General features: G+C 39.0%; 2 protein-coding genes across 3 annotated transcripts in view; one reads left to right on the top strand and one right to left on the bottom strand.

The window, feature by feature from the left end:
* Positions 1-8,248: 8,248 nt before the first annotated feature.
* On the bottom strand, positions 8,249-25,254 carry LOC311621528 (UPF0489 protein C5orf22). Its single transcript, XM_084881658.1, has 9 exons — positions 25,088-25,254; positions 23,258-23,403; positions 19,877-20,026; positions 17,031-17,460; positions 15,150-15,212; positions 14,549-14,670; positions 13,328-13,394; positions 10,959-11,098; positions 8,249-10,111 (listed from the first exon to the last, which is right to left on the bottom strand). The coding sequence occupies exons 1-9, from the start codon at positions 25,166-25,168 to the stop codon at positions 9,979-9,981; spliced, it is 1,332 nt and encodes a 443-aa protein (XP_084737784.1). The 5' UTR covers positions 25,169-25,254; the 3' UTR covers positions 8,249-9,978.
* Positions 25,255-25,465: 211 nt separating this feature from the next.
* Positions 25,466-26,407, top strand: part of DROSHA (drosha ribonuclease III) — a 101,185-nt gene continuing 100,243 nt past the window's right edge. For both annotated transcript variants that reach the window (XM_084881031.1, XM_084881032.1), the window contains exon 1: positions 25,466-25,572. The gene's annotated coding sequence lies outside the window, so the exon portion shown is untranslated. The remainder of the gene's footprint in view (positions 25,573-26,407) is intronic.

Raw genomic sequence — 26,407 nt, 5'->3', positions numbered from 1 at the left:
TAAAAGTTGTGACATCTTAGCATTCTCCTTCCTCTCCACTCCAGGGACACTGGAAGCTAGGATTATCCCCGCCCCAAGAGAAAATACTGAAGAGTCTTCTATGAAAAATTCCACCAGTCCAAGAGACAATGATGTGAGGATTTCCCTAGAGAATGGCAACCAAGCCCCCCTTCACCACCTCCCACCACACACATACAGCTTCCAAATAAGGTCTGGCTTTGGTTTTTAAACATGAGCGGACTGCCAGAGTGCCATACATTTGGGGGAAACCTTCTAATGTGAAACAGAGAGTTCAAAATAAAATATTAAAATAAAAATATGTTCTCTAGCCGGTTTTGCTCAGTGGATAGAGCGTCAGCCTGAGGACTAAAAGGTCCCGGCTTAGATTCTGGTCATGGGCACATGCCTGGATTGTGGGCTAGATCCCCAATAGGTGGCATGCAGGAGGCAGCTGATCAATGATTCCCTCTCATCACTGATGTTTCTATCTCTCTGTCTTCCTCTCCCTTCCTCTCTGAAATCAATAAAAAAATATATCTTAAAAAATAAAAATATGTTTATAATTCCTCTGAAATGCAAACAGCCCAAATGTCTAGTCAACTGGTGAATGACGAAGCAAAATCACCACAATGAAATCCGCTTCAATAATAAAAAGAAATGAACTCCTGACTTGTGCAATAGAATGACCCTCAAAAACATCACAGGAGTGAAAGAAAGCAGACACAGAAGAACACGTATCGTATGCTCCTATTTGTATGAAATGTCTAGGCAGGCAAATGTGTAGAGATAAAAAGCAGATCAGCCCAGCCACGTGGCTCACTGGTTGTGTCAACCAGATTGGGAACAGGGTTGGGAGAGGAGATGACCTACAAATTTGCCCAAGAGATCTTTTTGGGGTGATGAAAATATGCTAAAACTGAATTGCAGGAATGATGAAATGACTCAATAAATATACTAGGCATCAGTGAATTAGACACTAAAATGTATGAATTGTATGGCATATAAAATATACTCCCAATAAGCCTTTTAAAAAAAACAAACAACAACAACAACAAAAAAACAACAACAACACATACACACACTCACCTCAAACTATGAAGGGAGAAGAAAAATAGAAAGAGTCATTACTCTTTTCAGATAATTAAGAGAGGATATTGTATTCATAAAACAGAAACAAAATGGTAGATTTAAAAAGAATATTCAGAGAATAACAACGAAAACACTAGGAAAATACATTTGGGTGGCAGAAAAAAAAAAAAAAACGCAGTAGAAAAAGCTAGAGAATCCAAACTGTAATGCAAAATGGCAAATAATTGGGCAAAAAGAGAAAATTTAAGAAATTAGTTAACCAATACAGGAGGCTTCCTGGCTAAATAATTTGAGTTCCAGAGGAAGCAGAAAAGAATGGTGAAGAAAAGTATCAATAAAATAACATAAAAGAATTTTCCTGAGCTGAAGACCATGAGCATCTTCTCAAAAAGGCCCTTTGGGTATTCAGCCCAAAGGATAAAATACAAACAAACAAACAAAACCCCAACAGACAATAAAAAAAAACTACAACAAAGGCTAATTTTCTTGAATTTCAAACACTGGGGATAGAAATAAGACTCTAAAAGCACTGGTGGGGGAGAAGAGAAGTGTGGGGAGAGGTAATGAATAGAAGACTGTGAATAATATAGCATTAAATTTCTCAAATGGGAGGTAGCCGATAATGGAGGTAGATCTTCAAATTTCTAAAGGAAAATTATGTTTTAAACAAGAATTCTAAATGTGCTTTCCAATCACCTTTCTTAGGAAGCTACTTGAGGATGGTGAGATACTGGGATACATGGGACAGAGCAAACAGAGTGTCCAATGGAGGCAAAGAGAATCCCAGAGCGATGGCAAATTCCAGGCCCACTGAGCCACCCAGATTGCAGTGGGAGGCAATAGATAATTCTCCTATTACCTAACATGTTTTGTCTAAAATTTAACTTTATAGAGCTGCTGAGGATGTGGGAATATTTAGTCAGATGTTCAGAGAAAATTAAGAAAAATTTTTTAAAATGAGACAATGACCAACTCTAGAAAAAAACAAGTTATGTAAGAGAGGTTACATAATCATGCTATTTGGCTCAAAAATAAATGACATACTATATCTATACACCGTCAGAATTATAAAAACACTGAATATATAGACTTGACAGATATTTGAGATATAATTTTGAGAAGCTGGTGGAAGGGAGAAAGGACATATACATGAGCTAAAAATCATTATTTATAATTGGAAATCACATAAGTCCATTCAGATGAGTCAAGAATAGCAGTATACATAATCTATACTATTAAAAGGCTTGTGGCCGTGACACCATAACACGGAACCACCAAAGACTGGTCACCAGGAGGCACGCTCGGGTGGGTGGATACTTGACTCTGGGTCCGGCCTCCCGCCTGGCTGGGCAGGACTCAGTCTGAGTCCCAGCGGCGCTGCGGGTCTGAGTCTTACGCAGTATCCCGCTCTGGATGGCCTCTAGTTTAGAAATAAGAAAGTAAAATCTGAGAAAATAGCTAACAAAATTGAAGTTGGTTGCTTGGTGGATAATGGGGGTAGGAAGATGAACAGAAGGGGCTGCTGTTTTGTAAAAGTTACTTTTAGCAATATTTGATGATTTATGCTATTCAATGATAGCACATTGATATAAATGAAAGTTGGCTGAAATAATAATTGTAGTCAGTATATCGAATGCAGAAATATATAGTTGGAATGATATGGTAGGAAATAAGAAGCTTTATAGTATTAATACTTAATTTAATATACATACCATTTCATTTAATCCTATGAATTAACACCAGAAGAAGACCTGAGTTGGAAAAAGCCTTTTTGCTCTTTATGACTTGCTTTGCATAATTGGAGTTTTAAAGTTGTGAGAAATTAATTCATGAGAGGTTGAGGATTTGCTTTCTGCTTTCTGAGGTTTATTAATAGTTAAAGCCCAAGTCCGTATTTGAAGCCTAAAGAGCTTTATCAAATTAAAAAGTGACAAATCATTCCTCTTTGAAGAAGAACATTACAATTTACACTCAAATTCCTTCCTTATTTTTTAAAAAGAAAACAGACAGCATTGATTTTAGGCCTCATTATATTTACTCTCCTAGGAGTTTATGAAAGGAAATTATACCCAGATGACAAATGTAATCCTGATTACTTCTTGCTTCTGGGTGAAACATATGTGCACACAGCCATACACAAACATTAGGAAACCAGCAATAGTTATGTTATCCACCTGTTGTCCGAGCCCAACAATGGCACTTCCTGCCTCCAGCAGCACTTTCGCTGTTCCCAGTATTGGCCAGTTGCTGATATAGGAAAAAAAAAAAATCCCACAAAAATAATCCCTACAATGTTGTTCTACAGAAAAATTATACAAGCAAGTATAAAACAATGTGAAAAGGGAGAGAACAGAGTACTACAAGAGTGGAGAAGAATCAGAATTTGCAGGATGCCTGAGGATGGAGTATCCTGGAAGAACTCTCCAAGAGGGACGCTTCCTCACTTGGGTTTGGAGAGTCGGACAAGCCAAGGAAGAGGGCTGAATGCTCCAGGGCAGAGGGAGCAGCAGGTGCCAAGCACCCAAGTCCTTGGGCAGGTACAGTGAGATACGCAGGTTACCTAAAACCCTGCCTCCCAAGTTCTGCCTTAGAACTGGACTCACCTGGTGGAGGGCAGAGAGGGCCATATAGAACAAGGAATGGCTGTTTCATTTCTAGCACAAAGAAATGCATTGTAAGCACATTCAAATAAATGAGTGTTCTATGAATAGTGCTAAATTTAGAATTCTTGGACAAAGGATTTTCTTCGAGTTCCAGGTTATTCAGGTTCATGTTAGAAAAGATGACAATTTATATATGCAAGTTGAACATGAGATGTTGGATCACTGGACAGTTATTTATTAGGTGCCTGCTATGGGCAGCTGTCAGTGTTGTAGGCACTGGGAACAAAGACATTTCTATGCTTGTGACATGCATCCTAGTGGATTAAAAAAAAAATCCTTGCCAGAAATAAAATAAAAAATTCATCATGTCCCGGCCAGTGTGGTTCAGTGATTGTTGTCTTATGAACCAGGAGGTCACGGTTTAATTCCTGGTCAGGGCACATGTCCAGGTTGCAGGCTTTGTCAGCTCATCAGTGAGTCTCTCTCATCATTGATGTTTTTCTTTCCCCCTCTCCCTTCCTCTCTGAAATTAAAAATATAAATATATTTTTTAAAAATTCATCAGGACCAATTTAAGGAATTTACCAACAATAATGGTGAAAACTTAGATGCATATGTGACGAGACGACTTAAAAAATTATATAATTGCCTTCAGTATCATAAAATTGAAGGGGCTTGTGTGGTTGTTTTTTTTTTTTTTTTTTTTTTCCCGTTTTTTTTCTTTCCCTTTTTGTGTGATAAATCTGATAATCTAATGCCACCTTGTGCCCAAAATACTTAATTACGTGCTTTGACATTAAAGATTCTGCATGAGTTTTCTACTGAGGCTGCAACAAATTACTACAAATCCAGTGGCTCACAAACAACACAGATTTATTATTTTATAATCCTGGAGGTTCTAAGTTAGGAATGGATCTCAATAAGCTAAAAATGAAGGTGTGGGCAGGGCTGTGTTCCTTCAAGGCCCGGAGAAGAATGTTTTCTTACCTTTCACAGCTTCCCCAGGCTCCTGAATTCCTGAGCGGGTCACTCTGGCACTGCCTCCCCTCTTGCACTGACAAGGACCTGAGTGATTACATAGAGGCCACCTGGATAATTGAGGCTCCTGTCCCCACCTCAGCATCAGGTGACTAGCAACTCAATTCCAGCTGCAACCTTAATTCTTGCTTGCTGTGCAACAACATATTCGCAGGTTTGGGGGATTAGGACGAGGACATCTTTGAGAAGGGGCATTCTGCCTACCATGGAGTCTATTAGTGTCCTCCTCCCCCCCCCCCCTCCCCGGGTGGGGATATGATACTTTTTAATGTTTCAATCAAATGGTAAAGACATTAAACTGTTTCTCTGACCTTATTTGTAACTTGGAATTGATGAACAGGAAAAAAAAAAAAATCTCTTTTGCTAATGTCTGTAAAATAAACTGTTTAAACATTCTCCCAGTGAATCTTCTCTTATGCTTTACTAATCTTAGCCTAAAAACTCCAAACTACATATAAAAATGTTGTTAAAGGAATCTTAAAATGATTTCAAATTCACAAAGCCCAAATATTGCTTATATGCAAAATATACCAGCTGTAAGAAGGACTGGCCGGTTCTACTGCAAATCTTTCCAGGGCCTGTGTAAGGAACGCTTGAGGAACGCTTCATCAAAGCATGCGAGTGCCTCTAACACAACCTCCTTAACAGAGCATTTTAATAAATAGCAATCAGTCAGCTGCAGCTGATGTCTTGGCGGTAACATGTTCCAATTTTATTCTATTCTGCTATAATTCTTCAAGGTGGATTAGCTCGTATGAGATTGGAAAGCAGGGAAATGAGGTCAGTATGCCATGGAAACTATCTTGATTCATCTGCAGCATTTCCCAGCATGTACTATTTGGTGCCAAGTAGAACAGCGTGATGCAAGCACATTAGGACTAAATGCAACAAATGGAGTGCTGAAAACAGAGCCCTTTCCCTCCATGTTTTGGACTCTCCCAGGAAGGCATGTTTGTTTATCAAAAGACCCCTCCCACACACACACACTTTTCTGATGTGTTTTCTAAAGGTTTTGTTCTTTTCACTTACATTTGATTCCATTGTAATTTATTTTGTTGTAAGGAGTGGATTGGGAATCCAATTTCAGCATCATTTATTGTATAATTCATCTTTCCCCATTAATATAAAATGCCACCCTGATTATACACTCAATTCCAGTAAGAATTTGGGTCTTGTGGGAGAAAATGCTAGGTATTTACTAAATCTGTTCCCTCTTCTTTCTAGACACACACAACAGGGCAATTCCCCAGCTTCTGGTGCAATTGGGACTGATGGGCGGGCCCATAAAAGCCTCTGTATGTGACTTCCCCGCCCCGCATCCCCTCTGCCTTGTGGTAGATGGAGTGGAGATGTCCTCCAGAAAGGCTTGGGAAGACACATACCAAGGATGGCGGAGCTGAAGTTGCAAGGAGCCTGACCCTCAGCATCCTGGCTTGGAGAGCCTGATGAGCAGAAGCATTTTGTTGAACTTTATGAAAATGAGGTAATCTTTCATCTTAGCCATTAGTTCTCTATTTTTTTCTTCTTAAACCAGATATCCCTACTCTAACAGACTTAGGTCCATTTCCGGACACTATTATGTTCCATTTACCTATTTGCCTGCTCACATGCTAGTAATGCACTATTTTAACTAATATAATAGTTTTATAATGTATTTTGGTACATAGTATAACTAATACCTTAAGTTTAACTTTACATTTTTTTCTGTTATCTCTTGCATAATTATTTTTCCACATGAACTTTAGAACCAGTGTCACAAGTTAAAGTAAAACCTCATTGGTATGTTTACTAAAATTGCATTATATGTACCGTTTCCCCGAAAATAAGACAGTGTCTTATATTAATTTTTTCTCCCGAAGTTGCACTAGGTCTTATTTTCAGGGGATGTCTTATCTTTCCATGCGCTAGGTCTTATTTTCGGGGAAACACGGTAGTTTGATGTAGGGAGGGTTGACATCTTTATAACAATGAATTTTCTTACATTAGCACATCCCTTTCCCCTTCTTATATATTCTTCAATACCTTGGTAATGTTTCCTTTGAAGAATAGGTGATAGTTTTTTATTTATTCACAAGTATCTTTTGGGGGCCAAGTTATGCTCTTATTAGGTTTATTATCTTAGTATTTTATAACTGGTTGTTGCTTGTATAGGATGTCTACTAGAATGCTATGTCAAACAAAAGTAAACCACCAGTCTGACATCCAAGAAAGTCACTCAACAAGCAAAACAACTCTTTAACGACGTTTTAACACATCTACCTCGTAGCACAAGAACAGAATATAAATTGAGAAGTTTTATGTAGGTTTGTCCGGGATGGTCACAGAATGTCCTCCCCCTTGACTGGAATTCCAAAGAGCTCCTGTGTTTATAGACTTTCCATGCAAGCACTGTCATGTTGAGTGTGAAGAAGCCCAGTGGACATCATTGTTCTCCACTAAATTCTTAAACATCCTAAAAATAGGCACAGGCATTCAGGCAATGGAGAAAAAAAATGTTATTACCGATAAAACTGGTATTAAGAGAATGAGGCTTAAGTTTGTGGCAACAACTGGTTTCTAACACTGCTCCCAGAGATAGACTCTGCCATCCATCGGCACCGCTGGACAACTGTAAGCCTCTCCCATAGCATGTTCCTGAAATTCTCTCCTCATTCATCCTTGCCCAGGGAGGAGGATAACAGGGAGAGCAAGGCCGGGCTGTGATGGAAGGTGCTTCCACATGGCAGGGAAATCAGAAGTGAGAAAGTGTTGCTCTTCCAACGGTCAGCAAAGCTGTAACCTAGAGCAATTCAATACTTTTAAGGGACCAAAAGTTCATATCCACAGTTTTTGGCAGTAAGGTCAAATGTTAGATGTGAGTTTTAGGCAGAAAATCAAACTATCTCTGTTTTAGAGTCACGCTGACATAAGCATTGTAGAACATGGTTCTTACAGGTTTTCCCTGGGAGAGAACAGATGACAAAACATGGAAAATGGACATGGTGGCCTTTCTTTTATAACTTACTCTATGGACACAACCATTAGATTACAGGTATTTTACTCTTTTGGACTCATGTAGTAACACCTAACCCTTGGTAACTGTTTGTTATTGTGTAGTACCTGTTTGTTTTTTTGTTCATTTGATCTCAAAGACAGCATGTTCACGAGAGGATGCATAATGTAGGTCCCGATAAAGTTTATTACTGCCAAGCCCCTAATGACCACTATTTTCTGTACTCATTAAACATTTTTTGAAGCCCTATGATAGATAGGAATTGTGCCCGAGACCAGTGCTATGAAGATGTACTTTGACCATGAGCTCCTTGAGGACCTAGAACACCTCAAGGTATTAAAGCTATGGCCTATGCTTACATTTAAGTCACTTTTTAAAAAAGTCACTCAAAAGCCCTTGCTTCACTGATATTCATGCCTAATCCAAACATTGTACTGTGATGTTCCTCATTGGTACTTAGAGTACATATGCAGGATGTCTTATAAATTAAATATTTTCCTATTTGAAATAAGCAGAGACATAATTTGCTGAGTTGGTTTTAGTCAACAAGTAGGGAATGAATTTTATTCTTCTAAAAGAATTACAGACCAGGAGAACTAAACAATCCAGTGTCCCTAAAAAGGAAATTGATGCTCTTTTGTTCTACCTGAGTTAAAACAATGTTGAGTCACCTCAGTTCATGGGAATTGTAATAAATGACTACTAGCTAAACCAGACCCATAAGGTCAATGCTATGAACACACTGAGATTATATACAATTAATTAGTACTACAGTTTAGTTTAAAATTTCAAAACCTCAATACACACCTGTTTATTTCTTTTAGCACACAAAATTAATTTACTTGTAAAAGTAACATCTGTTTACAGAACTCGAATAAAAATTTAAAAATAAATAGTACTATTTTACAATTCTGATCTTACAGAGAAATAAAACTTTTTGGCACACAATGTTCTATCAAAATAGGAAGTTAAATCAGTTTGCTTTGCTTTTCATAACAGAAATAAGCATTCACACTATCAGCTTTGGAAAATCCCATGTGGTGACAAGAAAAACAGAATTATGTTTTTCTTGATTTTCAGAAAAATGGGATCTGGTGCCATCTAGTGAGTGGTAATGATAATGCTACTGTGGCTGTCAGCCATTAAGTTAGGTAACACTATAATTTTGGTTACATGCAACTCAACAGGTACACATGTGCTCAGGGCCTGAAAGTTACATGTAAAAATGTAGACAACTACTGTATTAGGACTGAGGAATAATGGATTTTTTTCCGGTAAATGTCATCCTACCTTTGAAAGAAAAAGAAATCAAGGTAAAAATGATTATTGAACATGAGGGATACTAAAGAGGAGAGACTTTAGAGGCCAATTAAGTAAATGAAAAGTTCCGTGATTACTATAAGAGCAAGTCAGGTACGCTCTCTTACTCTTACTCATGGGAGGCTGGTGGAAGGCAGTATTTATGGCAAGCCAGAATTAAGGACTTAAACTTTTCCTTACTATTTACATGAAGAGCTGGTTTATTTGAAGAGTATCTATACAGACTGCCAATAAAGTGGCATTTAGGAACTATAGTGACAATCAATGCTCACACTTACTTTCTTGGAGGCCAAAACTTCCAAATGGTTTTTCTGATTAGCAAACTAGAGTTAATTTTTGTTTGGTTGAGTTTACTGAGAGCATTTTTAGCAAAGGCTGGGCTACAGAACAAACATTCATAGAGAGGTAGACTTCCTGTGAAATTTTCATGGACTGGCATGTTATTATTATTTTGGTAGTAGCTTTTGAGAATATTACTTTCCTATAAGGCCATGTTTGTGGCTGTCCTTCCATGATTTGTTTCTTAGCTGTCCCTCAAAAGGGCAGGGTTTGTCTGTTCTGTTCATTACCATATACCCAGTGGGGAATTATGTCTGACACATGTCTCAACAAATGTCAGCTATTGTAGTTAAGTGAATAAATCAATGAGTGAATGAATCTCATATAGTCCAACTGACTTATGGGAAAAAGGGAAAAGAGGAAAAAACAAAACACCCTCACAAAAGTGAGGACAATTATAGAAAGGAAGAAAGATAAGCAACAGGGGTAGTCTTGATGACAACAAAATTGCCATCATTCAACAACTGATGATACCTGAAGGATTTTAAGTCAAAGATAATATAAAAACAAAGTGTCTCTGGAAGACTCATTTACAAATAAGTTAACGAAAACCGGCTACTACATCGAAATGTAATAGGAGTCCAGTGCTTTGCTGTTTCAAGGTGGAGAGGACTCTGCTGAGTACTCCAGGTGGAGGTCTAGAGTCCCATAGAGGGAGCGGAGCACACTGAGGACTTTTTCCTGAATGGCGTCTACTTGCTCAGAAGGACAGTAATCATCCAGACTTGACCTGGAACCAAAAAGAGAAGGAAAAAAAGCCCAACCACATAAATAGGATGAGATCACTGTGCAGTGAGGAAAAGCCTGTATGTGTTCATTTCAATATAAAGGAGAAAGTATGGTAAATTTTGGAATAACAGCAGTTGAAAGGTACTGAATGTTTATTCATGGCAGGTACATGACACAAACTATGTTCTTCAATCTTCTCAGCCACACTAAGAAACAGGTACATTTACCTTCCCTTTAAAGGACTCTGAAACCGAGAGAGATTAGCATGCACAGGTCCCTTAGCCGGCAGCCAGTGAGTGCTACCGAAGGGGTTTGAAGCCACAGGGCTCATCCTCAAAGGCCAGGTGCTTCCTCAGTGGACTGACTGCTGTTGCCCTGAAAGGGAGATGTTGCTGGGAATCCTGGGCTTATTATTGTAGTGCCTGGCATCCTTCTTTTTATGTGTACAATGGGGCTAGAACTTAGGAGGGGAGAGGTTTTCTAACTGATGGAAGGGATCTGCTTCTAAAAACAATTTAACTGCACAAGTGCATAGGGTCGTCCAAAAAGAAATGTGGGAATGTGCTGGGATTAATTTCCCACGTTGTAAGTATTGAGGAAAAGAGTCAAGTGGATGGGACAGAAATTGACATTTCGGGAGTCTTTCTAGAATCACCAAGACAACTTGAACGGCCAGGCAACTATGATGTCACTGACAAAGAGAGCTGGACTAAGATCTGAAATGATTTGATCAGTGTCTCCTGGTTCTGAATGGGTGAGGAAGCCATTTAGAAGGATGGATTGGGAAGAGTGATATAGAAACTTTTATAGACAGAAATGGGATTAGTTATTCAGGCTATCACACTTACCTTGCTATTGTTACAAGAGTAGGTTTTGGTAAACTTTTCAGTAAATAATATACAGACTGAATAAGATACTCAATTTCTTGTTCTGTGCTGACATGGTGAGGAAGTTCTGAATAATCACAGGTTAGACCAGCCTGATGAACCTAAATATAAGACAATTAAAAATTACACCGTAAGGCTTTATTGTGTTTAGAAGATTCTTTATCCATTATCTGCCTTGCTGACAAATCTTTTAATATTTTTGTGAATTGGGATGACTTTTTCCTTAGTAATTTTTGTGCCACAGAAGTTACTTATTTTTTCAGCTTTGTCAGAACTGGCTCTTATTTGGGCCTGATGCCTTTTCCAGAAATAGTTCTTTACTCTATAAATTTATTTTCTGATTATGGATTCATTCAGTTTCTGTATTTACATGAGTCTTTCTGACAATTCACATTTTCTAGCATATTATCCATTTCACCTAGATTCTAAAAGCTGATATAAAGCTATACATTATATTCTCACCTTACCTTTTCTCCCAGTGAATTATTTTCTTTTTAAATAGATGCACTTAGTATTGCATTCAAAGCTTTAGGAGGATATGAAGGAGAGTCTTCCTACCTTATTTAACCTGTTCCTGGTTTCTTGTGCATCCTTTGTGTAAAGGCACATACCACTGATATCTATACAGGCATTTTAAATACGAATGACTGGCACCGAATTCCATATGCCTAAAAGCTGCCAAGTGACTCACAAGTTGGCATTTTGCAGCTTCTGCTTTAAAGTTCTGGAAAAATGGATCTCAAATATGTCACAGTTTTGCCTAGTGTACATGGGGAAAACACTAATCTGCTATTTTATTGGAGACTCTTGATTATCATCAAAGATTTAACTGGCAATGATCCGTCAATGTAGTAAAATGACACTATGCATGATCTTTTCTACTAAATTGATTAAAACACTCAGTGTCCTATCCCTGCAGCTATAGGCACGCCATATTTGATTACATAACCTGACTGAGCCCATGACATCCCTTCTCTCAACAATGTATAAAACCCTCCCAACCATCACAAAACCCAGATGCAATGGAACAATGAAAGTAGATCTGCATGAAGTCACATGTATTAATATCACATGAGCGCAAGCATTTTTAACCCTAAGTGTCTTCTCTTTCATTCTTTATTTGATCCTCACCCAAGGAGTGAGAATATTTTTCCCATTGACTTGAGAGAGAGTGGGCGGTAGGGAGAGGAGGAGGGGAAGAAAGAGAGTGGAGGGATAGAGAGAGAGAAACATTGATGTGATAGACACACATCAACTGTTTGCTTCCCACATGCTCCCTAACCAGGAATTGGGGTTGGACCTGAAACCCAGGTATGTGCCCTTGACTGGAAATCGAACCTGTGACCCTTCGGTGCAAAGGCCAATGCTCTAACCATTGAGTCTGGTGGTCAGGGCTTCTCTTTCATTCTTAGTAACTGCCATTAAAAAGGATGACTATGTATGGTGCTATCTGGATATTGGAAATACTGGGTGAACACTTTGTAAAGTATATGATTGTCTCACCACTATGCTGTACACTTGATCCCAATATAAAATAATACTGAATGTACAAAAAAAAAAAAAAAAAAAGGTGAGCCTTAGATTAGCCACAATTTAACCAAAATATTCTTTTGCTGGCATTTTTCTCATAAAGTTAGCATTAAATCAATATGTAAACTTCAGTTCAAATGATGTGGTTCGATTGTATTCCACGATTAAATAAAATATTAAGAAGCACCAGAAGTAAAAGGACAGAAGGCTGGGGGCTGGGAAGGGGTACGGGAGAGGTCTCAGCTCTGGCACAAAATCAGAGAACAGGCACATGAACTTCAGCTGGAAAATTTATACGTCAAAGACTGCAGAATGATATCAAAAGAGATTATCATTAAAGGTATTGTCTTTTGCCACAGAATTCAAATTACTGCTGGCAAACACAGTTAGTTATATAGCTGATTCAGTTAAGAGGCAAGAACCAACTCACCAGAGTGCCTTCTTGAATCTTTCTGTTTGGTTTTTATAATCAGAAAATTTTACAATCAGGAAACAAAGGAGGGAAAAAAATGAAATTGTATTCTTTTTTTTCTCTGGGAAGAAGAAATCTGACAGAAACAAAAACAAAACCCCACAAAAACAAAACTCAGCACTTTTTCCTCATAGGTAAAATTGGGAAAAATATGTTATTCCTAGAAGAAGAAAAAAGCATGTATTTCTTTTTCACCACTTAAAAAATATTCATTCAAACTTCCCAAGAACATGAATAAAAGTGACCTACTTTAACAAAAAGCACATTTTTCTACCAAGAAATGCCTTTAGAAAGGGCCATTTTTTTACTTCAATATAAAATAATTTACCATTTCGTAGTCTGGCACGTCCATCCGTTTTTTCAAACTCTGCACAAGTGGAATTAGTGATTCCATTCTGGAAAACAGCCACAGCTCAATTAAACATCACAGTACCTCAACCAAAATTACAGTAGCCAGTGATACATTACCCTTAAAACTCACCATCAAAAATTTGATTCTTTTAAAATATATCTATATATATTTTATTGATTTTTCACAGAAAGGAAGAGAGAGGGACAGATAGCCAGAAACATCGATGAGAGAGAAACATCGATCAGCTGCCTCCTGCACACCCAGCACTGGGGATGTGCCTGCAACCAATGTACAATACATGTCCTTGACTGGAATCGAACCTGGGACCCTTCAGTCCGCAAGCCGACACTCTATCCACTGAGCTAAACCTGTTTTGGCAACAATATGATTCTTGGGAAATGAAAGATAATGCTGTTCAAATGTCATCTTAAAAATGTTCCCTGCTGCTTTCTTACCTAAAAAGATTACAGATTGTGTTCAAGATTGAAAATTACCACTTGAAAAACTGAGCTTTTCCTTTTCTTTAAAAATGCAAGTTCCACTGTGACTTTAAAAGTCACTTTGATCAGCAAGAAAAGTTAAGTGTCTTTAGCACACAGTGTTGAAAAAAAGCTTGAACTGATGTTAAAGTGCTGGGTTAATATTTACTGATGTGATTATGTGTAAGCAATACATAACAAAGGAAGGTATCACTCCCTCATCATTTAGCCAAATAATTCTTTTCCCCAGAGATAACTGCTTTTCTAGTTTCAGCCTTATTCTTCCAGAGACCTCTTGAATTATCTATACATATAAAAGCCTAAGCAAACATTCTGACCAGAATGACCAGTTGCTATAATGTGTACTGACCAATAGGGGGCAGACGCTCAATGTAGTAACTCAATGTAGTAGGGGCAGCTGCTGCACAATGACTAAAAGCACACCCTCTTGCTATGTGATTTGGGATGACTTAACCTCTGCGCCTTAGTTTCCTCATCTATAAAATAGACATGATAATAATGAAGCCATAAGATTGTTATAAGCAATAAATAATGCAAAGAAAATCTTAGAATTAGGATTATATTGGGCACACAGAAAAAACTAGTAAATTTGTGTTGAAATTTAATACTAATTTTTAAAAGCAATTTAGTAAGTTTAACAATCTATCTAGGACTGAAATATAGTAGAGTTGAAGAAAAAAATGTCTGAAGGTCTTACCCAGGGTTTGAAGCCCATTTCTGTACAGTTTCTTCATCATCACCATCACACAAATCAGCAAAAGTAGCTTCTAAGTCTTCTAATTGGTGAATTCGAGTATCAACACAATCTACCAAATCTTCCTTTAAATGCATAGAAAAGCCAAGATTACGGTCGTTCTTTCAAAAACAAGTGAAGGAGGGTGGGGGAAGTGGAAGTGGGCAAAGGGGGGGATAAACGAGAACAGAGACTTGATTTTGGGTAGTGAGTGTACAATGCAGTATGCTGATGTTGTTTTATTGGGCTGTACACTTGAAACTTGTATGGTTTTATTAACCAATGTCACTCCAATAAACTTAATTTAAAAATAAATAATTTAAAAAATACTCTATTTTGTAAAACAAAACAAAACAAAATTTCAATTCATTAAAACATGATTTTCAAGTACTTTTAATTCATTAAAACATGTTTTAATTCATTAAAACATGATTTTCATAGACTTCCCAAACACACACACACTCACACAAAGTTTTGGACAGTTGAGAGCCCTCTAATAAGCTGTTAAGATATTATTAAATATGTGACAAACAGATCAAGCCCAAAAGAAATAAATGGAGGATACCTCTGTCAGGTTGGTGCCAGGCTTTTTAAATTGGTACAGCTCTTGTAAGATTTTGTATTCCTCCTAAAAACAACACACAAAAAATCCATATATTAGAAAATTTATTTTTATCAATGATATACTTAAGTGAAAAATGGCTGTGATACAAGAACATCTTGCATAATCATTAAAAGCTATATCTGGGAAAATCAGGCAAAATGTGTAATTCAGATTTCATTGTAAATATTATCATTACTTCAGAGTTAACTCTATCCGTCTGGGCATGACAAGGAGAGGTCTATGATTGAGATAAATCACAATGGCTTCTGATATGTATACAGAATAAGGATTGTAAAGTGCTGCAGCATCATTATAAATCAAAAACTGAACTTAGAAAAAAGACAATTAATTTGAATCTCCCCAAAATAGATCTGGGACAACTTTCTGAACACTAAGGCAAGCAGATACACATGCCCATAAAATGCACCTTTGAATGCTCATTTGGACCATGAACTCACCAGTGACTCAAATACATGATTCTATTTCAGATCAGTGCATACTGCTATTGTCTTATAATTTGCATTTAAGATCTGCTGAGGTATCCTAAGGATCACAGGACTCAAAGATTAGTTATAAAAAGTATATGTGTAATTAGGCACCTTACTCCTTACTGAAAAGTTTGTCACACAGGGTTTTACAGACATAGAATATCTCTGGGCTCGGTCAACCTGGCTCAGTGGTTAAGCATGGACATATGAACCAGGAGGTGACAGCTCGATTCCTGATCAACGCATATGCCTAGGTTGTGGGCTGGATCCCCAATGTGGAGTGTGCAGGAGGCAGCTGATCAATGATTCTCTCTCTTCCTCTTCCTCTCTGAAATCAATATATATATGTCTATATATATATAAAAGGCTAATATGCCAAGTATCCAGCCATCCAATAGGTTGGTATGATGCTCACTGACCACCAGGGGCTGCTGAAATGCTATGAAGCACACTGACCACCAGGAGCTGCTGAGCTGCAGTGACTTGGCAGCAGCGGTTCTCAGGTGATGCACCCGAAACCAGAGAGGAGGAGCGCATGATTCCACTTCAGCCACGGGTTATGTTGTTGCTGGGGCACTGCTGGCCCTGAATCTGTTTACTGCACACTTGGGTTTGTGTTCCACACCCTGTACAACAGCAACTTTGCAGAGTGCCCTCTCTCACTCCGGGACCCCTCAGAGAATGTTGAAGAGCCAGTTTTGGCCAATCCCTGCAGGCCAGGCTGAGGGACCCCGCCTGCCGGAGGTACCTGCTCACTCCATAAATGCCTTTTGAGCCATGGTGCCATCCCAGGTGCAGATGGGCTGGAGAGGGACTGCGGGAGGTTGGCTCCAGAGTGTGTCTGGTTTATCTTGCCCTGTCCCACCCACCAGCCACCTTCTAATTAATTTTTTTTTCAATGTGTTAGAATCCGTGAACCCCATGAACCGTGTCACTAGTGTGTGTGTGTGTGTGTGTATAAAATCATCTCTGGGAAGATACCATAAAAAACTGGCCATAGTATTTGTTTTGAGGTAAGATTCTGAGGGACTGGGAATGTGTAAGGGACTGACATTCTTTAATGTACACACTTTCTTCTATTATATCACTTTTTTCTTTTCAAACGCCCATGCACACATCACCCCAATTAATAGATGCAAAATAATAGATACTATTTAGAGCAGGGGACTGTTTTTGTACGGCCTTCATGTTATGAATGGTATATATAATTACAAAAGATTTGAAAGAACAAGGAAGAATACGTGACAGAGGCCAATACAGTCATTACTATCTGGCTGTTTGCAGAAAGTTTGCTGCTCCCTGATCTATAGAAATGTCATGTAATTCTTAAGGTCTATGTTTTAAAAATGTTTACCTGAGTGAACATTTCTTTGAAGGGATTCTTGACTGAAAAAAAATCTAAGTCAATATCTAAAACAAATGCATCCCCTTTCTTCAAAATTTCCAGAATTTCTCCAGAGCTGACCGTAGTCTGGCATTCCTGGCTCTCACAAGAACAAGAACATGAAGGTTCCAGGCTGGTGTGGACCCTTCTCTGGGTCACCGTGTCCTTTTCCAATCCTTCTGAACAAGAGGCACAGTTAGTAGAGGCAGTGTGTTCTGCGTCTTCCCGTGCTAGCTTTGGTTTCTTAGCAGAAGACACTGCATCATTTTCCTCTTGATTGTTACGAAGTTTATATGGCTTTACCATAATTACATCCAATTGTAAAGGTTTTTGGTTCTCTAGCTGGTCTTCAGTTACATAAAGACCATCACTTAGGAAGTAGTGGTCTGTACTTGTTACCCTGGATCAGAGGAAAAAAAACTCTTTTAAAGATGAATAGACAAATTAACTGATGCTTCATTTTATTTATCATTTCCATGGCATTGCACATCTAGAGGACATATTAAACAAAACCTGAGAGCTGCCTTTAATATTTGCACTTCTTATTCTCCTGTAGAAATGGCATTCCCCAAGTTTTTAACTGGGCACACAACTGCCCAATCACACTGGACTAAGTTCTCACCTTGCTCTACCCTTCCCACCAACTGGCATATGACATGGAAGTGACAAACCCACCTTGGACTATGAGGACAAAGGCAACATTATAGAGATTATGCGGCAAACAGACAGAAGAAACTGGGGTTACCCAAACTATAGAACTGCCATCTGGGTCTGTATGTGGTAAACGAACAGGAGAACGGAAAATGCTGCTGTTCAAGCTAGTGCCTTGGCTGTATCCCCCACCCCTCCAAAAAGAAAATCACTCAAGAGAAAAATTATACATCTGGAAACAATCTCTCATAATGGAAGATCCTTCTGATGTATTTCAAAGCTTGGTTAAACTTGATATAATCATAAGATTTTAATAAAAACAGCAACTTAAAAAACATCTTGTACATGTGCAGAACGTATTTCACAAGTTGCAGATTTCTGATTTTAGACACCTTGGCAGGATTTTAGCTTTTCAACTATATTATGCCTTGTTTAGTGTTATGAACAGTGAATGCAGGCTCTATCCAACTAAAATAATGGTTAATAGTTATTCCCATCCATTCCACTCCAACATATACAGCCTTAAATTGAAAAAGACATAATTGTCCCAAAAAAGATTAATGATGCAATAAAACTAATGCCTAGGCTTATTAAAAACTGTATCATCCTAAAAAAGACAAAGGCTTAACCTAACTCTGTATTCTTCTTTAATAATGGATATTTTACTTGGTTAATATCAGTATAAACATACACATTTCAGACTGCATACCTATATGTATGGGAGTTTCTTTCATAAATTTTTACTTGTAGGATTAAGTTCATGAGATAATAAAAATCTTCCTAATATTGTTAATACACTGAGTTTCAAATGTCTATTTCAGATTGCTCAAAATTATTTGATTTTGTAGAAATCCATTATAGGTTACAGCAGGCCTCCTCACTGAAGTATCAATAAAAATCCTATTACTCCTTCACATATGCTGGTATTATGTATAATATTCATTATATAAGAAACCCTATTTACTTAGTGTTATATCCTCAATAAATACAATTTCATATATATAAAAATTAAGTTATTTGTGTAATTGATAATAATATATAACCAAAGTGAATCATATTATGAAGGTAGGCCAGAAGTAAAAACTATCATTTTTAATGAGAAAGACTATTTCATTTTCAATGTATGACCCTTTAATCCCACTAACCTTCAGGTTATAGAAAGTAGTTCCACTACTTAAAACATTCATCTCATCACAAGAGAATTAAGAAGATACACAAAACATTGGTTACATAGCTTTACAACAAAAACAGTTGCACATGTAAACTGCCAGAGTATTCTGTAGTTTAATTTAGATTATCTAAAGCTGGTCATGTTAATAAAATTAAAACACCAAATCTCGTTTTTAGCCATTTGATTAAAAAAAAGTGAGCCCAGTTGGTGTCCTTAAGCACCGACCTCTGAATCAGGAGGTCATGGTTCTATTCTTGGTAAGGGCACATACCCAGGTTGCAGGCTCGATTCCCAGTAGGGGGTGTGCAGGAGGCAGCCGATCAATGATTCTCTCTCATCATTGATGCTTCTATCTCTCTTTCCCTCTCCCTTCCTCTCTGAAATAAGATAAGTAAATAAAAGATGAGATAATTCTGCTTTTTCACTAATTGCTCCATTCAGCAGATCACAGTTATACTAGAATAAAATAGTACTTCAATGATTTAATGGAGTCAGTCAACAATGGAGCTAAAATTCAAGATGATGATTATGTTATTCAAAAACAAACTTGGCACCCTGGCTTGGTGACTCAGTTAGCTGGAGTATTGTCCCATATACCAAAAGGTTGAAGGTTCAATCCCAGTATTCCCAGTTGGGGCCTGTGAGAGGCAACTGATAGATGTTTCTCTCTTACATCATTGTTTCTCTTTCTCTCTCTCCCTTCCTATTTTTTTCTAAAAAATCAATAAAAAACAAACAAACCACCAACATATCCTCAGGTGAGGACTGGAAAAAAAACCACAACAAAATTCTTGACCAGTAGCAAAATATAAATGGTATGTGAATAAGGTCAAGAGACTTGAAAACATGTTCCTGGTGTTTGAGAACTCTTTTTGGAAGAGCTGAGGCTTAATCTGACTTTATCTATGTGTTGAGATACTGATAAATGATTGCAGGGATCCAACATAAGATAGAAGCATTCAACCTTTCATACTCATAAATATGAGGAAATTACCTGATGGTTGTGGTAGAAGTGTCTTTGCCTACTAAAAAGTGATGTGTACCCTCTCTGATTTGCTGAGCCCAGGTGGGATGAAGCCATACTACATTGGAAAAATGGCCAGCATAAACTGCAGGCATAATCCAGTTCTCAATACTTAATTCTCTGGAAAAGAAACAGAGAGGAAGAATGAAAACTGTTAGTGAGTGATTTTTTCCCAAATGTAATTTCATTCACAATAATATTTTAAGATAGCAGGTCTCAAAGCATGGTCTCAGGTACTCTTGGGAGGTTACTGAGACTTTTCTTGTGAACACTAATTAAAAACAGTTTTCCTAAAACACCAAGGCATTATTTCGTTTTTTCGTGGTATTGACATTTGCACAGGTGGTGCAAAGCAATGGTGGGTTGATGTCCTAAGATTAATCAAGGTAATAGAACCAAACTCTACTAGTAATCATCATATTCCTCACTACCACGCACTAACGCTCTCCTCACCCCACCAGAGTCAGTTTCAGGTAAGAATGTCCTTCATGATTAAAACTTGATCTTGAGTATACATTTTACAATGTGAGTTATATTTATTTTTATATCACAAAATGAGAAGTGCATGGAAAGTATTGGGTCGGCAACTAAGTAATTGCGGGTCTCACACATATATGGCTTCAGTTGAATTTTTAGGTTTGCAGACATAGTACAAATGTAAAACACATTTTGTTATTTGATAGTTGGCTATTCAGCTGTTAATCAGTAAAAAAAGTTTTTTGATCTGTTTTGTAGTTTTCGTTTGGCGTTCGTTGAAAAATGGAAAATCAAAAGGAACATTTTCGTCATATTTTGCTTTTTTATTTCCGCAAAGGGAAAAACGCATCGCAAGCTCATAAAAAGTTATGTGCTGTTTATGGTGACGAAGCCTTAAAAGAACGGCAGTGTCAAAAATGGTTTGCCAAATTTCGTTCTGGTGATTTTTCACTCAAAGATGAAAAACGCTCTGGTCGTCCAGTTGAAGTTGATGACGCCCTAATCAAAGCAATAATCAATTCGGACTGTCACAGTACAACACGTGAGATTGCAGAGAAGCTTCATGTATCACATACATGCACTGAAAATCACTTAAAACAACTTGGCTATGTTTTAAAACTCGATACATGGGTTCCTCACGAAATTAAAGAATCACAGTTAACGCAACGCATTAGCAGCTGCGATTTGCTAAAGAAACGTAATGAAAATGATCCATTTTTAAAACGACTGATAACTGGCGGTGAAAAATGGGTTGTTTACAACAATATCAAGCGGAAAAGATCGTGGAGCAGGCCAGGTGAACCAACTCAAACAACATCAAAAGCTGATATTCATCAAAAGAAGGTTTTGTTATCAGTTTGGTGGGATTACAAAGGAATTGTCTACTTTGAACTCTTACCACCCAACCGAACGATCAATTCTGATGTCTACATTGAACAACTAACAAAATTAAACAATGCAGTTGAAGAAAAGCGGCCCGAATTGACAAATCGAAAAGGTGTTGTATTCCATCATGACAATGCAAGGCCACACACATCTTTGGTCACTCGGCAAAAATTAATGGAGCTTGGTTGGGATGTTTTGCCACATCCACCATATAGTCCTGACCTTGCACCATCTGATTACTTTTTGTTTCGATCTTTACAAAACTCCTTGAATGGTAAAAATTTCAATAATGATGATGATGTCAAATCGTACCTGATTCAGTTTTTTGCTAATAAAAACCAGAAGTTTTTTGAACGTGGGATTATGATGCTGCCTGAAAGATGGCAAAAGGTCATTGATCAAAATGGGCAATACATTACAGAATAAAGTTATTTAGTTCCATGAAAAAATTGTCTTTGATTTTCTTTAAAAAATCCGCAATTACTTAGCTGCCGACCCAATACTTTCTTTACATACTTTGAAGTAAATGGTTGTCTCAAGAAAAGCACTTGTGATTCAATTGCAGGCTAAAGACCCTGGTTATTCAGACTTGAGCCTGAATTGTTGGATTCTAGTCTAGCTAAGCTTTAGGAAACTAACACTTATCAAGTGTCAGTATAATATTAAAGAACATTCACAATGATCTGAAAAGGCTATGAAAATTATCTTCCTGAATCTTTTTCATATACTTCCACCAAAACAACATATGGGCAACAGAGTGGATGCAGAAGCAGAGAATCCATCTGTTTTCCCTAAAGGCAAAGATAAAGGAGATTTATAAAAGTTTAAGTAGTATTACTCTTCTTACTAGATTTTTTTCTGCTTTAGAAAATACATTGTTTTTCCATAAAATTATCGATGCTAACATATAGAGGTTTATTGTTATTTTGAAATTAATATCATATATATCTCAGTTTTAATTTCAAATATAGTAAATATCAATAGATATAGCCACATTAAAGAAAAAACTCAATGATTTTTAAGGGTATACAGGAATCCTGATTCTAAAATGTTTAAGAACCATTATTTTATGATTAACTGTACAGTCTGCACACCTGCTTCATAATTCTTTTCAATTTCTAAGACATAGGACCTCTAAATATAAAAGAGTAAGGACAATGGCAGAGTTAGCATGTTTCTTTAAAAACTAGTGCTCTGAATTGGGGTTTTGGAAAAAGTAAAATGTAGTAGGGTAAAATTAAATCACATAAATATCTATCTTTTAATTTTATAAATCAGAAAAATTACTGCTATGTAACTTTTTATATTGTACAAATAGGCTACATTTTAACAACATGTACTTAGAGGCAGTGACAGAATTTCAGGAAACTTTCTTACTGAAGAGAAACTAATAAGTAACTATTTGGAGATACATTAGGTATGATCCTTCATGACGAATAGAGTACAAATCACCAATTTCACTTCCATCTCAGTGATTCTATATAACCGAAGAATTTGTGACCTGAAAATAACTCAGTACCGAAAGACAAGATATACAAATTAAATTATTGCACATTTTCTTGTGCCTCAGTTTTAAAGTGGAGAGAAAGGGAGAACTGGCTCAAATAATTTACCAAGTGTCTTTTATTTCTAAAATTCTTTTATTTTAAAGCAGAGTTTGGCAAACATTGGCTGAGCCACCTGTCTTTGTAAATAAAGTTTTACTGGAACAAAAGAACAGCCACTTGTTTACACACTGTCTAGAGCTGCTTTCACACTAGAAGGTCAGAGATAAGCAGTTGCAACAGAGACCATATGGCCAGCAAACCTAAAATATGTACTACCTGGCTCTTTAAGAAAAAGTCTGTCAACATTAGCCCTAAATAAAACATAAAAGGCAAACAAAACAAACTCATGAGTTTAACAAAGTCTATTTCCCTTAATTGCTTGTTATCTACTGCAAATTGTATTTCAAGCACATAAACAATCATTAACAAAACCATATATTACCCAAAAAGAGTTTCCTTATCAAACACGGTGTCAGCTGGCATATTCACAGGAATAAGGAGGTCTGGATGTGAATCAAAATGCACAAAACTTATATTACTGTCAGGAAGATGTTTTGAGCCAATGGCTCGGTATATGAACGGCAGAACCTGTAGAAGACACATGCACACATTCAGAATTGGCACTGAAATCAGAAGCATACAGTCAACTGCAGACTAAAAAAGGTTAAAAGCAATTGCACATAATCTGAAGCGCACCAAGTTGCTAGCAAGCAGGAAAATATATGTCGGGGAAGGTGCTCATTGTAGATGATTTAGATAATGGTCTCAAGCTTAATTTTTCCCCCCAGAACTTCCAACTTGCACCTGCAAAGCCTCTAATGGGCATCTCTGCTGTCATCTTGCCACCACAACAAACTTAACAATGTGAAGAAACAAAGGACGAAGGCTCAGAAAACACTTGCTAGTTCATACATGTTCTGGCGCTAAAGATGTGTTCACGCTACTCTGGGTCTTAGGGTCCTTTCCATACTTTAGGAAGATGCAGTCTATAGGGCTTTGTCCTGTTACAGTCTGCATATTTCTAGATTTAAAGCTGAATTTGATTAAGCAAAGGAAAAAAAACCCTCATAGACAGTGACAACTGTATGGTGGTCACCGGAGGGAAAAGGAAGCTAGAAGAGGGTAAAGGTGGGATAAAGGAACACACAATACAATATAAGATGATGTAGAACTGTACACCTGAAATCTATATAATTTTATTAACCAACTAGAGGACAGGTGCACGAAATTTGTGCAAAGGAGGGGGAGGGGGGTCCCTCAGCCCAGCCTGCACCCTCTCCAACCTGGGACCCCTCAGGGGATGTCCAACTGCCAGTTTAAACCAATAGTCAGACATCCCTCTTGCAATCTGGTCTGCTGGCTCCTAACTGCTCAGCTGCCTGCCCACCTGTCTGCCTGATCGCCCCTAACTGCCTCTGCCCTGGCCCTGCCACCACCCTGGCTTTGTCCAGAAGGACCACTGGAAGATGTTTGGTCCACCTGGCCTAATTAGCATATTACCATTTTATTAGTATAGATATCACTGCAATAAGTTGACTTAAGAACTACCCACAATGAGTTATCAAAAAGAGAAAGAGAGAGACAGAGCAAGAGAGAAAGAGACACTGAATTTGAAAGCACTGCCTAACCCACACTTGCTCTTTCTCTCAGGTCCACACTATGTGTCCAGGTCACGAGGAGCCAAACTTCCTCTGAACTTCCTCCACCCATAAATCCGGATCACCCTTTTCCTCTTTCATATCCAGAGAATTCTCAGTTTATTAATGCTACTTAAAAAAAAAAAATAGTCTCAGATCATGGATCTCTTCGGTAGCTTCTAGAAATCTGCATTCAGGCACTGTTTCAGCAAGTCTTAATATATGGAAACGATCTTAATATTCAGAAACGCGGGACACCGTGCTAAATGTAGTGCACATAACACTACTAAGGGCTCTAACGATGCTACGTGACTGTCCCGGTTTCACAGATGACAGTGCGCAGCCCCCCACCCACACCGCGGGGCTGTGACAGCAGTTAAACCCGCGTTAAGATGCAGGTCAAGGGAAGGATTCCGGGCTCTGCGGTCTGACTGCCCGGGGTTCGAATCCCGACACCACCACTCGTTGAACTGTGGGGGTTTGGGAGCAAACCGTGCGAGTTAAATGAGTTGCCCCACAAACGCCAGCGCCGCCTCCTCCAAGGCAGTCCTGCGTTCTCCCCGCCGCAATGCCACCCGCGCATCCACACGTTCCGGTTCCAGGCCTCCCAGGCCCAGGCCCCGCCGCGCGCGCACCTCCTGGTGGTCCTCCACCACCCACACCGGCAGCTCGGGGTAGCGCCGCACGCGAGGGCCTCCTCCCGCCGAGCCGCTCATTTCTCCGCGCTCGGCGGCGTCCTGGGCGCCCCGCGACCCGCAGGAGCCCGAGTGTCGGCCCCACCGCCCTCCCCGCGCGGACTGGCACGCTCACCCGGTTGCGGTTCCGGATTGGAGGACGCACAGAGCAGGGGGCGGGCGCCGGAGGGCCCAACGAGGACGATTGGCTTAGCTGTCCGTCGCTTTGGTGGATGCGCCAATCACTGGGCACGAGGCGCCGCTGCGGCGGGTCCCGCCGCGTCCCGCCCGAGGTCCTGCTCCTTTTTTTCTCGGGTTTGCTTTTTAATTCCCTCCGTTTCCTGTTCCGGAGGCGCTGGCGGCGCCACGGGCTCAGCGGCTGCAGGGGAAGCCTGGGCTGGCTTTGCACGGGCGGCGGCCTCGCGGCCCGGGAGCCTTTTTCGTAGGTAAAAGGACCACCTTGCGGGGGTTCGAGGAGGGAGCATTGAGACGAGTGTCTGGATTTTAACGGGGCTGGGGGCCTGGGCTGCGGCCAGACGCGCCTGGAGGTTAAGCTCAGCAGCCCTTCTTCAGATCTGCAGCGGAGGGCAAGGAGGCGACCCTAGGCCCTGGTCCCCTAAATACAAAGGCGTGACAAGTGAGGGCTTTCTTTCATTGGAGGGGCTCGTGCGCTGGTCCAGGCCTGGGGCCGTCCGCGTGTCGCCTGGGAGGTAGACCGTGAGCCCATCCTTGCGGGGTTGGGGTTCACAGGCTGGCGGGAGATGCAAACAGGGAAACATGCAATTCAGCCCGAGGAAGGTGATGGGCCTGCGGATTCATCCCGGGGACGTCTTCATAAAAGTGTAGTCACATTTTGCAACTGTTGCTACATAGACCGATACTCCTGGACGTGCTAACTCTTCAAAACAACTCTCTCCACTTTCTCTACTTCCGAACTCCAACCTAGGAGTAGGCAGACGCAGAAAATGATTACTTTTCCACTTCCTGTAGATTCCTTGACTTTTGAATTAAAGCTTGCATCCATAACACAGCCTGACTGTACCTTTAGTAGGTCAGTTTCATAGTCAGTGCTTTCAGATGCTCGCTCTATAGGAGCCTCCCGGAGGATCCAATAGTGAGTGTGCAGCTGTAGCACAGTGAATGAGTGTGTTAGTGATTCTGACTGTTGCCCGTTTCTAGGCCCAGCGTGTTCCTTTGTGTTCCCCTAGGCCCAGTGCATAGATCTCTTGTGTTTATTGCATTGTATTATTTTTATTTAAAAATGTATTTATATGTCGGTTC

Source organism: Pipistrellus hanaki (assembly GCF_964339955.1).
Source record: "Pipistrellus hanaki genome assembly, chromosome: 4".
Lineage (NCBI taxonomy): Eukaryota > Metazoa > Chordata > Mammalia > Chiroptera > Vespertilionidae > Pipistrellus > Pipistrellus hanaki.
This window is presented reverse-complemented; position numbering and strand designations above follow the sequence as displayed.

Coding starts and splice junctions, on each gene's coding strand:
- LOC311621528 (XM_084881658.1), bottom strand. CDS start 25,168: ATGAGCGGCTCGGCGGGAGGAGGCCCTCGCGTGCGGCGCTACCCCGAG. Junction 15,213..17,030: donor TCAAAGAAATGTTCACTCAG/GTAAACATTTTT, acceptor TGTTGTTTTTAG/GAGGAATACAAAATCTTACA. Junction 14,671..15,149: donor CTGGCACCAACCTGACAGAG/GTATCCTCCATT, acceptor ATGCATTTAAAG/GAAGATTTGGTAGATTGTGT.